Source organism: Onychostruthus taczanowskii, unplaced genomic scaffold (assembly GCF_017590055.1).
Source record: "Onychostruthus taczanowskii isolate IOZ18803 unplaced genomic scaffold, ASM1759005v1 scaffold28, whole genome shotgun sequence".
Lineage (NCBI taxonomy): Eukaryota > Metazoa > Chordata > Aves > Passeriformes > Passeridae > Onychostruthus > Onychostruthus taczanowskii.
In genome coordinates this window covers 9,422,423-9,435,739 of record NW_024500128.1, presented here as the reverse complement: position 1 = coordinate 9,435,739, position 13,317 = coordinate 9,422,423, and the positions used below count along the sequence as shown (strand labels likewise).

General features: G+C 40.0%; 1 protein-coding gene across 2 annotated transcripts in view; it reads left to right on the top strand.

Moving 5' to 3' along the window:
• Positions 1-991: 991 nt before the first annotated feature.
• LOC121337609 (programmed cell death 6 interacting protein) overlaps positions 992-13,317 on the top strand; it is a 30,348-nt gene continuing 18,022 nt past the window's right edge. For both annotated transcript variants that reach the window (XM_041407799.1, XM_041407797.1), the window contains exons 1-5: positions 992-1,324; positions 7,326-7,380; positions 9,127-9,196; positions 12,285-12,412; positions 12,982-13,135. In XM_041407799.1, coding sequence (XP_041263733.1) covers positions 1,119-1,324; positions 7,326-7,380; positions 9,127-9,196; positions 12,285-12,412; positions 12,982-13,135 — 613 coding nt within the window. In that variant the 5' untranslated portion in view covers positions 992-1,118. The remainder of the gene's footprint in view (positions 1,325-7,325; positions 7,381-9,126; positions 9,197-12,284; positions 12,413-12,981; positions 13,136-13,317) is intronic.

The window sequence follows — 13,317 nt, the reverse complement described above, 5'->3', positions numbered from 1 at the left end:
GACCACTGACCCACTTCAAGGAACACACTATGCATGTTTAATAGCTTTTGAACTAATTAGCATACAAAGTGGGGAATGGGATGTATCAAAGTTATGAATATGTACTTGTATTTTGGGTACTCAATACTGTTATAGATAAAAGGACTCTGTCACCTGTAAATTGCGGTGTGTATTTGGGAGCTATCCTGCATGCTACCCAGCCTTGCAATAAACATACACGTTCTAACTTTAAACTCATAGAGAGTTTTTGTCCGTCACAGTTGGATATCAGTACTAGATCAATATCCATATTTTTTAGTGAGTCATGGTGAGGAGCAATTGCCATAAACTAAAACACAAGAAGTTTCACATCAACAGGAGGAAGAGCTTCCCATTCAGGGTGGTCGAGTACTGGAACAGGCTGCCCAGGGCGAATGTCTGGAGAAATTCCAAACCCACCTGGACATGTTCCACTGTCATCTACTGTAGGTGACCCTGCCTTGGCAGGAGTGCTGGACTAGATGATCTCCCTTCCAAGCCTAAGGATCCGGTCGTTCCGTCTGCCTGCACCCTTGGCTAACCATTTGTTTTGAGAATAAAATAATTCCAAAACAGTCTGTCCGGACAAGAGCCACCATGAGTGAGGACGCCAAAACTCAGCACACCCCAGACTCAAATGGAGGCAAGAACTGCGCCTGCGGAATAATTAGCACCACAAGCGATAGATAAAACCAGCAAATAGGAACTTGAGTACTAATTAATAAGAAAGTTATTCAATTTAGAAACAGTAAGCGCTGATGCCTTTGTTTCTTAATATGTGTAAATAACATAAAGTTCTGATGACCGCTGAGCCCGCCTTTCGCGGGTCAGCACCCGCCCCCTCGCTTGGGGCAGATCGCGGCTGGGCGCTCCCGTCACGACCCGCTCTCCGAAAGAGCGGCTCCCCTCAGGAACCTCCCGCTCCCTTCAGGAGCCGCTCGCTTCGGGGGCGGCTCTGGGAGAGCCGCGCGGAAGGCGGGCAGGGCGTGCGCGTGCGCGGCGCTCCCGGAAGCGCGGCAGCGGCGGCGGACCGGGAAGGGGAGCCCGAGGCTGCGGCGAGGAGCGGCGGCGGTGGCGGCTCTGTCCGCCCGGCGTCGGCCATGACGAACTTCATCTCGGTGCAGCTGAAGAAGGCCTCGGAGGTGGACCTGGCCAAGCCGCTGTGCAAGTTCATTCAGCAGAGCTACCCGGGCGCCGAGGCGCAGGCCGAGCACTGCCGCGCCGCCGAGGAGCTCAGCAGGCTCCGCAAGAGCGCGCTCGGCCGCCCGCTCGACAAGCACGAGAGTGCGCTGGAGACCCTCCTCAGGTAGGGGCCCCCCACCGCCGTCATCTCCCCCTTCCTCCATCTCCCCCAGCCCTGATTCCCCGCGGGGCCCCGGCGGCAGCTCGAGGCCCTGGGCGTGGCGGAGCCGGAGCCAGGTGCGGGCGGGCCCAGGTGTGGGCGGCCTTTCCTGCCGGGAGGAAGCGGCCGGGGCTGCCGGGCCGGCTCCGGCGGCCTGTGGGATGCAGGCGCCCCGGCGCTCCGGCGCCCTGCAGCATCCCGGTGTCCCCGGCCCTCGCCGCGCCGCCCCGGTGTCGTGGGGTGTCACATGATGGCAGCACAGGGAGGGGAAGGCCTTGTCCCCATCAACATCCCCTTCCCAGTGTTTGTGTTGTGTCAGTAGCTCTTAGGTGTACGTAGAAATTGTAAAACGAGAGAAGTTAAGGGTTTGGAAGAGAGTTTAAAGATCATCTAGTCCCAGCCCCCGCAGCCGCCATGGGTAGGGACGCCTCCGCCTAGACCAGGTTGCTCAAGGCGTTATATCCAGCTTGGCCTTGAACAGTGTCAGGGTTGGGGCATCCACGACCTCCCTGGGCAATCCCTCTGCCAGTGCCTCACCTCCCTCACAGTAAGAAGTTTCTTCGAGTGTAAATTTGTCCTCTTCCAATTTGTACCTATGACAGACTGTTTTGTTTTCCATATAGAGTTGGTGTTTCTTTCTCTTCAGTATTACCTTTTGCTATTACAACTTTCTTTTCACTTCCTGTTCAGTTCTGTGTGTGGATTTGTTTTTGTATTTTGCTACCAGCATGATTTCCTTTTGTTTTCTATATTTAGCAGCTTCTTAATGTATTTGCAAAGTCATATCCTTTCTTTTTTTCTGCTTAACACAGTTAGTTTGCTATCAGAAAGTTTAATGGGGTCTCTGTGGTGCTGGAGTTACCATAAGTTAGCTGAGCAAAAGATTTATCTGTGCCTTCTGCCTGGTGAAGTGCATAAAGCCTGCGTTAGGACTAACAGCTCCATAGTCCTGTCTCTCTAAAACACTTAGGGATTGCAGTGTTAAGAAGAACAAGAAGGAGCTACTGGAGAGGGTCCAGTGGTGGGCCACAAGGATGATTTGGGGTCTGGAGTATCTCTCTTACAAGGAGCTGGGCCTGTTTAATCTGGAGAAGACTGGAAAGGATCATATTAGTGCAGAGAAATACCTCAAAGGCGAGTTTTAAGAGGATGGTGTTGGTCCCTTCTCAGTGGTGCCCAGTGACAGGATGAGGAGCAGTGGCCATAAATTAAAGCAAAAGAAGTTGTACCTCAGCCTGGGGAAGAAATTGTTTATGTTGAAGGTGACAGAGCGTGGAAACAGGTTTTCCAGGGAGGATGTGGAGTCTCTGTCTCTGGAGATGTTCAAAACCCTCTTAACAAGTGCCTTGCCAAAAAGAATGCAAGTTTTGAGAAATGAGTTACTGATGATTATCAACCCTTCACTGGGTATTTGTGCTGTAAAAGCTCTGACTCCACTGAATGTTTTACAGTAGCTTTGTAGTTCCCTGTTCTATTTCTGTCTACTGCTGTGTATGCTTTTGAAGGTACTTGAGTTTATGCCTTTGAAGGTCGGGGAAATTGTGAGTATCTGTGAACTGAAAGAGGAACTTTGCTACCCAAATTGAAAAGCATGCTATTATGTTCCCTTGGAATTGAGCTTCAGTTGAGCGTGCTGGAATTGAGCTTCTTTTTCTGAAGGTGCCAGTCAGGTTTGTTGTTAGTCTCTGGCCCTGACACATTGTGTGACTTCACCTGAACAGTTGCTCTGCAGCACCAAAAGAAGGCAGCCCACTTTTCAATTCTGATCCTTACACCTTTTCTGGAAGGCAGAATCTATGCATAGCATTCTGAGCTACTTAAATGAGTTCAGAGGAGGGTCAGATAGACATCAGAAATGGTGTAAAAATAAATAAAAGTAGTGTTTTGGAAAGCCAGGAGGCTGAGCAGAGCCAGCAGGCTCTTTCAGAGCCAGCCTATTATTAAATGAATTTATCCACTGTATGCAATTTCACCTCAGGTTTTCCCTCTGAATAATCAAGGGAAACCACTTGCAGTTGCTTAATTACCAGCTTTGAGTCAATTCCATGTGAAGTGGTCTGTTCTCTCTGCTGGTGGTCAGTGATCAAGCAGATGAATTTAGCTGGCCCAGATGCTGTTGCAGTAGACTGGAGCTGTTGAGTGTAGCTCTGAACTGATGTAAACATGAAGTGATATCCCTCCCATGCAAAAGTTCCTCTCTTAAAACATCTGCATTTTTAATTGTGTTGTTTGTGAATATTTATTCTTTTTTATAGTGGAAGTGAGATAAGATGAAGGTCTGAATTAACTGTAAGTTAGTGAGGATAAAACAATCAGATGTATGTTTTCCCTTATTTCTAACAAGTTAGGCGTGTTTGGTCCATGTCTGACCATTTATATTTGTTACAGTTGCTAGAAAAAAATTTTGCTCTTACTTTGTAAGAGTATTCTGATGTATATTCTCTTAATTATTCTGTAAGGCACTGTTATTTTAAACTGTCTGCACATCCAGAAGTTTGAAGTATCCAACTGAGATATACAAGTGCCTAAGTGCCTTGTGTTTCTTCTGAAAATCTCCTTGCCTCTCCAACTTCCAGTGTTTTCCTGTTGGTATTTAAGAGCAATACACAGTCTTAATGTTTAATTTCATTGAAGTTGGAGTTGAAAACTTTGTTGGTGAAGTAAGGTTAGAAGAACTAATTAGAACATGGGTACCATTTGCATAGTTTTACTTCCTTGTGGCTTTTTATAGACCGTAATACCTAGTAGAGCATTGTAGACCATTTAACTGTTAAGAAATGAGGGCTTAGTCTTCTGACAACTAATCTAGGATTTGCCCATGGTTTTGTAATTTCTGAAAGCCTCGTTTTACTGAGTAGTCACTACAGACTTTTTTTTTCTTTTATGGAAGAAATGAACCCTGTTGCAGCCACATTTCCTAGACAAGCATTGACCAATAAGGCTTGAAAGCATGTGGTGTGCTGTTGTTCAGCTGCTGAATGCAAATGCTTCTCTTGGAGAAGCATTTGTGATAGACGTGCCCCTTTTCACTGGGTAACTGGGAAAGACCTCAGCCTGCTTCCAAGCTTTCTTTGTTTTGTGAGGATCTGAGTGCTCCGAAGGTGATGTAGGTGAGCTTGGTACAGATGTTTCCCCTTAAATTCTGTTGTAGCAGATTTTTTTTTTTTTTTACCTCTGAGTATAATTATAGCTTCAAGGGATTCCTTGCTTCCTTCAATATTAAAGATAGCCTGGATTTTATTTCCTTTTTCTGGAGACATGGAATATTGGTGCAAGTTTAATTGGTTCAATTTTGCTAACAACTCCTGCAGGTTTTTTTTAAAAAAGAAAATTGGGAGAAAGAAAGGGGGTCGGAGGAGTACATGGTTTTATTTTGAATGCTCAAATTCTCTTAGGGCTGAAAGTTGCAGTTGTGGTTTCCAGCTGTGAGTTCAGGACTCTGGTTCTTACCTTGAAGAGCAAAGACAGATCTTTGGTCTTTCTGATGTTCTTTTGAAGGAGATTTTTCTTTATGATTCTTTGGAGGAGGTACAGTATTTGAGTTTAATGCAGTGCATAAATTTTAGTTAACTTCTAATTTAAACATTGACTTCCTACTCATTTGATAACCTTTTCTTACTAGCATTTAGGAGTGTATAATGCCAGTTTTGATGAGAGATTGCTGTATTTTGAGCACTAGATCTGTGTTGCTGACATGTGGCCCCTCCTTTCACTGCTGCAGTTGTAGTTCCTCACTGGTACAGCCAAACACACCACTCCTCTGTGTTGTGCCCTGTGTTCTCTATATCTTGATAGTTTAAATTACTGTAAATTTAGTTTTAAATTACATCTTTGTATTTACTGTCATCTTTTGTGTGTAACTGACTTGTGCATCCATTGTGGGTTTTCCTTCTGTAGTTACTTTCGGGTTTTGTACTGATGGTTTTGTGCTGTTCTGTGGTTAACATCTTCATTTGCCATTTTTATGTGTTTAGTTTTATGCATACCGTTATATTTATACCATTTATATTTATAAAACTAAAAGACTTTACATGATTGTGTTCTGGGATTTTTTTTTTGTCTTCAGTTTTAAAGAGCTCTTAAATCTTGAGTAGATTTTCAAGTTCTCTAATAAGAAGAAATAACATTGTATGCTTAAAATAGTCAAGAAAACAGTGACATAAATTCTGAACTTGTTTAAAACCAACCAAACAAAAAGCCCTTTTTAGGAGGAGTATACACCTCTCTGGCTTATTTTGTCTGTGGTAATGTTGACACAAGGAATAGTCTGTTTGCAGGGAGCCAAGGCTTGGGCACACCCGGCTTCACAAGGACATTTGACAGGCTTTGCTCCTTTACTCCATCCTCATGGCAGATGAGGACAGTGTAATCGTGGAATGTGGGAAGACAGCTTGGCTTTAGTGGCGGCTCTTGGTTAACAAATTAAGTTGAGTCAAGAGGAGACAGCATACAAAGTCTGCTTTTCTTTGTGATATACTATGTTAAAGCAAGTGGATTGAGACCAGAGGAAGGCAATGGAGGAAGTATATTTAAACATATAGTTGCATTAATCTTCAGGGCTAGTTATTATTTTTAACTATACCTTTCACAAAGTTGGTAAGTTGTTTAATCTTGATAAAATTGCCGTTACAGTAAATATTTGCAGTCTTTTTTTAGCTTTACAAGCAATTTCTTTCAATTCATTTATTGGTGGAAGTCCTGTTGCTGTTGTAGATTATTGTAGTTTTTGACATGGCTTGGTATATTGTATCTTAAATTGCAGTGGCTCATTTGAAGTCAGAAACCAGTAATCTAATATACATTGGCAGGTACAATTAACTGAATAATACACTAACACTGTTTTTATTGTATATGAGTTTTGAAAATTTCTCTTGAATTTTTAAACAAATGTTTAATGTCTGTACAATAGAGGTCTTGTACATGCATCTCATGCCTGTATCTCTTGTTATCAGTATTTAATAGTGAAAGGAACTGGGAACAATGTTAGTCCTGTTTCACAGGCTATGAAAACCATTACTGCAAGATGTTTTGTATATTGGGAATATAAATTCTTTATAAAACAATTTGCACAATATAATGTTGAGCATGTATGTATGGCCAGTGCTACAGGAAGAGTACAGGAAACAGGCTTCAAGTGTTATGTGGTCTTAGCAATTTAAGGGTTTCGTGTTCTGTATCTAGCCTGCCATGTTTAACAAATGGTGCAGAGTAGGTCACCACTCAGGAAAACTTGGAATTCCTTACTGTTGCCTGGATAGATTGTGTGAGGGACTATGCTCTACTCTCACTATATTATCTTTCTAGCATCCTGTCCTAAACATCTACTATGACTAGACAAAATATTGGCATGTAGAAATTGTGGGTTTAATTCACTGTGACTGCTAGAATATATTCCAGTGAAAATTAAGTTTACAACTGAAGGATTTTAGCAATGATTGGTCTCTCCAACTGGTTCTGTGCAAAGCAAATGGCATCTATTTCGAATACATTGAAATTGGGTTGTAGTAGTAAGATCAGGAGAGTACAGTGTAGCATGTTTATATTGTGTTAAATGCTGTACTTAATTTACTTTTGCAGCATGACTTAATGTACTCATTGTCTGCTTGCATGTATACAGGGATTCCTTTGCGTGGTGCTCTTTTCTAATCCACCATCCATCAGGTAGCGATATCAGGGTCAGCTTTGTCTTGATACTGTTTTACTTCCAGCTGAGACGGGGTTCCCGTGTTACCTGTGAAAAACTACCTCCTGCTGAACTTTTTTCTCTGCTGAAAGAATCCCTTTAGACAGAAATTGTCCATCCTGCAAATCCTCCATTTCTACAAATGAGCTTCTTAACTTACTTGTGTGTAGGACTTTTGTGTCCTTCTCCCTACCTTATATGCCAGTTTAATAAATCAAAACTATTAATTTCATTTATCTAATAGCTGTGTGTTTTTTTCTTTTTTTTTTTTTTTAATTTTAGATACTATGATCAGCTGTGTTCAATTGAACCAAAGTTTCCATTCTCTGAAAATCAGGTAAGAAGAGTGCCAAACCAGTTAGTGAATCATGGCACCTATGATGTGTGACTTCCAAGCCTGTACCTAATCCTCTAATGAGTACTTTTATTGAACAAGACAGCTAATCTCTCTGAGCCTTATTTTCCTAATCTCTGTTTATTTTCTAGTCGATGCTCACATACAGTCTATGCTGAAACTTCACCTCTGGTGGACATAATTGCCTTTGTTTTACAGATTGAAAAATATTTTGGCTCTGGCTGGGTGATCACTGTGGTCTAGGGCAGAAGGGGTTGGCCTGTGCTGATTCCTCTTCAGCTTTCTGCTTTCCAAGAAGTCTATTTCATGCTATTTTCTAAAGGATTTTAAATTCGTTATTTCTATGGGAAAACCTATAGAAGTGGATGGAATATGATCTTTGTTTTTTGAAGCAGGAGAGATGTTTCCTTCACAACAGAATAATCCATTTAAGAGCTTATCCCTTTATTCCTGCCTCTTCATGAGGCATAGTTTTTATATAGGTATGGTGTTCATTAGGGTTTGGGGTTTTTTTTCCTGCCATATTTTTTAGAATCATGTTTCTAGAGAGAAATGCAGCTGAACTCCCTATTGAAGGCTTCTTCAGGTGGAGACTGGAATAGATCTGTAGGCTCCTGTATTTTGTAGGAGAAAGGTTTGGATTTTCTTTCCATGTGTTTACAAATACGGCAGAATTTGTATTTCTTTAACAAATCAACAAATCATACTTAAATGGTAATATTATGATTAAAAGGAGAAATTCCTTTCAGTCTTACAGGTTATAAGTAATGTTAATCTGTTTCTAACTTCTACTTGAGTTTTCCATGTAGCTGCATTTGCTTGCAGCCAAGAACTGCACATGGGTTTTCAGTGAGCCAATCCTTTGCTATGGTAATCTACAAACCCTGAGACAAGGAAAACTGGAAAACTTAGCAAGATCTGCTTGTCTGTAAACTGTTCCACCTAAAGGGAGAAGTAGTCAGTGGAAGCAGCAATGCATCTGGGGACCAGAACATCCTGCACTAGCACTGCTGCTAGAGGAAAATACACTATCAAGCAGTACTGTTGCTCTTTCTGAAGTGATTCTCCCCAAGCTCTTTAAACTGAGGAAGTTTGCCATCGTTTTTGGTTTGATACCAGTTGCCTACAATTACTTGATCAGGTGAATAAGGAATCGGACTGTGGGACGTGAAAGGAGGTTCAGTGAAGTATTTGCATTGCCTCTGAAGTATATCCTGGAAGTATAAATAAAACATACTCTTTCTTCCTCCATTCTCTTTCCTGAGGGCATTTCCTGATAATGCTGCTATTGAATTCACTCATAATAATGAGTGGATTTTGGTATTGCACAACAGATCCAAATACATGGGTAATTTGGCAAACTGGAAACTGCCTGGTTGGGTGGTTTCCTTAAACTGTGATTATATCAACCCATCAGGCTTACTGGGAGAGGAGTATCTTGTCAGAAACAAATTTATCTGTTGCTCAGAATATGAACAGAGCTGAAAAATGATTCTGACAATTTCTGTCTTGTCTACTTGAAATGTTTTGAGCAAACTAACAGAAAGGAAAAAAATGTAGCATAATTTTGTTTTGAGTACTTCTTGATGATTTCCTGAAACTTACAGAATGTTTGTAATGTTCCAAGAAGTAAATGAAAAGTTTTATGCAATTAGAATATAGATTTGGGGTATTTTAAGATTATATTTGATTTTAGAGGTAAAGATCTTTGTTTTTCACAACTTCCAGGTCTGTGTAACATTTACATGGAAAGATGCTTTTGATAAAGGATCACTTTTTGGAGGATCTGCCAAATTGGGTATGTGAATGTACCAAGAAAACAAGTATTAATGATACTGAACTTTGAGAATATTTTTATGTAGTCAAATTAATGTCTTTCTAGCGTTCTCAACATAACTTTCAAATGAATTCAACTGTATTGGTAATAAATTAATCACTTCAACATTGATAGCGAACAAGTAAACACCATGCAAAGAATTTTTACTAAATTGAGATTTTTTATTAGATTTCCAGAGGGACAAATAGATGTGCAGTCTGATAGTAGTTGTACTGTCTGCTTCTCAGATGTTTTCTGGGAACAACTTCAGTTGATACTAATCAAAATTGTTCATGTTAACATTAAGATCCACTAGATTTTGGGTAATGCAGCTCTTGCTGTTCTAAATGAGTAACATGGAGAGTGCTTAGGAGTGAGTGAGTCCACTTGAGAAGGGGAGTGACAGTGGCTGGCTACACTAACCTAGTCTTGATACCACATTTTCAACAGAATAGAATTATTTGCCTGTGCTCCAAAATTACTCTTCTATCACTTCTTTTTGAAATATTTTCATACAGATTTAAACACTCGGGAAGAAAAAAAATTGTCTTTTTTTCCCATGAACATGATGAGTTTGAGTCTGATTTGTTCAGTCGTAGAGGGACAATCCTGCACACAAATTCAGGATCATGAAATGGATTTGGAACACTTGCCAATATAGAAGTAAGACTGCATCCTTTGAGTGAGTGAGGAGCAGTTCAGTCGTTTGTCATCATTCTTTAGTATTTCTATTTATACCTAAGTGTTCATCATGATCAGCATTGCAAGATGACCGTTGCAATTTTAAAGTTCCAGACAAAGCCTGAAGAAGATGTTTGAACTTTACTCTGGTTTTATTTTTATTAAAGTTTTTGCCACGTCTCAGTTAGCAAGTACTGGAAGTCTTTGCAGTTTGCTATGTTCTGAATACACATGCTAACAGTTGTGCTTGTGTGAACTATATCTGTAACAATGCACCACATACCTGTGCATACTCAGGTGATCCTTGCTTTCTGTTCCAACTGTTCTAAGAAGTCCTGGATAATTGGAAACCTTCCTGAACATGCTTTGTTTTCTTTCACAGAATTTGGCTTATTCTTTCTTCTTTGGGCCTAATATTTAATGAGGATTGAATAAGTTTCTTTGTAAAGTTCAGAATGTTTATGATGTAAACATAGTCTGTATGTAGAGATCTGTAATAATTGTGAGAAAAAAAATCAGTAACTCTAACAATGATGATTACTGTAACACTTTGAATAAATGTGATGTTACTGCAGCTTGAGGAAGTTTGCTTGTCTGCAGGTTAATTATATACTAGTCTAAATAATCTGTGAGGTAGATGGTCAGAGATTTATGCAGCAGTCTGTGTCAAATATCAAAGAAGTTTTTAACTGAGATGTGAGTAATGCTCAGTTAACAAGCAATGGGCTAAGGGTAATTTTGAAACTTTGAAGCAGATCTTGGTGGAAAGAAATTAACAAAAGGAGATCTGGGTGGTCAGACCAGAATTGGTGGTGAGGTTTCTCAGTGTAAAGCAAAACTATCAGTAATCAAGAAAGCAAAATTTATCTTGAAAGAGAAATCTAAGAGGAGTTTCCAGATAGAAATTCAGCATAAAACTCCTGAGACTTCTGTGGCAACAAGATACAGGGATGTGACTTGAGAGTTCTGGCTCTTGCTGTGGTGCCTAACTGTTTGCTTCCCACCTTCCCCTGGATCCCAAATCTGTATCACAGTGGTAGCTGACAGATGCTGTGACTGCTTGGAAAGTGACTGAGTTCACAGCACGACACGTAATCTGAAATATATTGACTAAGTTAATAGGTAGTGCTGTGAACAGATGAGTCTGTGGAAAATCTGTATTGCTATAGTAAATCACACTTGAGGTGCGGTCCAGAGTATAAAGTAATTCTGCACTTCAGAAACTTCAAGCCATATTTTCTGTCCTGTCTTGAGTTTGTCTTTTCCAAGTCTAAACAACTTTTGTCTGAGTTCAAGACCTTATTCTTAGAAAAATTCTGGAAAATAGAGAAGGGAGATGATCTGGGTGAAATAGTGACTGTGACAGTGTAACTCACTTGGAAACAAGTGGGAAAAATGGCACATCAGATTTAGGCTTGCTTGCTGAAAACTTGGTGCAGGTTAGTGAGCACTAACGTAGAAGCTTCAGAGAGGTGTTAGATAATTATGTAGCTGTTTAAGGAGGCTGGATATTAGTGAAATGAAACAAATGTATGTATTGAGTACCTTCATGTTTTAATGATAACTGTACCTGGGTTTGTGAAATTGAAAATTCACTAGTTGTCACTCCTGTATTCTCCAAGAGGACTGTCTAGATACTTTTTGACACTGGTAGGAACTAATATTTACAGTATTTGTTTTTTTCAAGCACTTGTGTAGGACAACTGACCTTTGGAAAGCAATTAATATTCAAAATGGTTCCTGTTCAGGTATTTCTAGTTTCAGAAGTGTGGGCTCCATCCTCTGGGCCCATGAAGTACTGCAGGAGTCGCTTCTGGACAGTCTACACTGCTGCCTAGTGCGATCAAGTTTTAACTAAGTAAATCCTGAACTGTTTCAGAACATACATAGAGAAGAAATTTTTCAGCAATTTCAGCCCGAAACAGTAGCTTTAAAAATGAAAAAATCCCTGCATTTCAATAGATAGAAAACAGAACATGTAACAGTATTCATAATTGGTCAGTTATTGTGAAGGAATTAATGTGTGGAAGTTCATATTTCAGATGACCACTTGGTAATGCTTCAAGAGCCAAAAAGCTGCACTCTAGTTAGAAAGACGTTGAAATTATTTTGTATACATTTTCATGCTACTGCTTTTATGCGTTGTGTTGCTTTCTGTAGTTGCTCACATGGAAACATTTTGTGGTAATACTAAATTAGACTTTGTAAAGCCTTTAGATTGAAGATAATTTCAACCTGAAAAGTTGAGTAAGATTGGGGTTTTGTTTGTTTTTACTTGAAACTGTTGATACCTTTACTGATAAGAGTAGTGTTGGCCTCATGTGTAGAATGCTAGAGAACTGAAGTTTATTTTCTTAACAGTCTGGCTGACTGTCTGTCTTGCCTGCAGCTCTGGCGAGTTTGGGATATGAGAAGACCTGTGTTTTGTTCAACTGTGGAGCGTTGGCAAGCCAGATTGCAGCAGAACAGAATCTGGATAACGATGAAGGACTAAAAGCTGCAGCTAAGCACTATCAGGTACAGAGACTCCCTGCTTCTTCTTATGAATTCAGAATTCATATTGTTAAAAAACCAAACAAGTATCTCAACTATATACACACACAAAAAATATATATGTACATATTTTCCTGCTCTTAATTGCAAAGATGGATTGGCTGTATACATGGTCTTGTGTCATACTTGTTTATCAGATTTGGAGGATATAATTCTATACAGCTCTCCATACGCCTTCCTTTAAGTGAGTTGGTAACTAAACCTTCAGCTTAAGATTTAATAATTTTAGCTAGTATAAATTTTAGTTTTCACAAGTATTACAGGAATAATCTTACATCTTTCTGGAATGCGTTAAAGTCTTAGGCTGTTAGGTGTAACCAATATACCATTATTTATAGTCTGTCATGATAATGGTCTCATTGTAAGTGGCTGCAAGAACAAGAGGTCACAAGGGGTTGTTTTTAGTGGTAAACAATAAATGGGAGACCGTACACCAAAGAAACTTTTAAAAAAAATTTTTTAAATGTATTATATGTGTTAGTGGGAAAATGTATATGAAAAGAATGGGTGATAATATATTTTGTTTTACTTAGTTTGCTAGTGGTGCTTTTCAACACATTAAAGACACAGTTTTGTCAGCCTTGAATCGAGAACCTACAGTGGACATCTCTCCAGACACAGTTGGGACTCTCAGTCTTATTATGCTGGCTCAAGCCCAAGAAGTCTTTTTTTTGAAAGCGACAAGAGGTATATTTTAATTTTTGTCTTGTATATTTAAGGGCAGCTTGTCCCCAAAAAACTTAGTAGTGTTTTAAGTTACTAAGAGTCTGTCAAGGGTGTTTCAGAAGTTTTTATGTTTGCCTTTTCTGATCCTCCCCATGCTCCTTGCAGGTCATTAAACACAAAATACAGATGTCCCTTAAGAATTT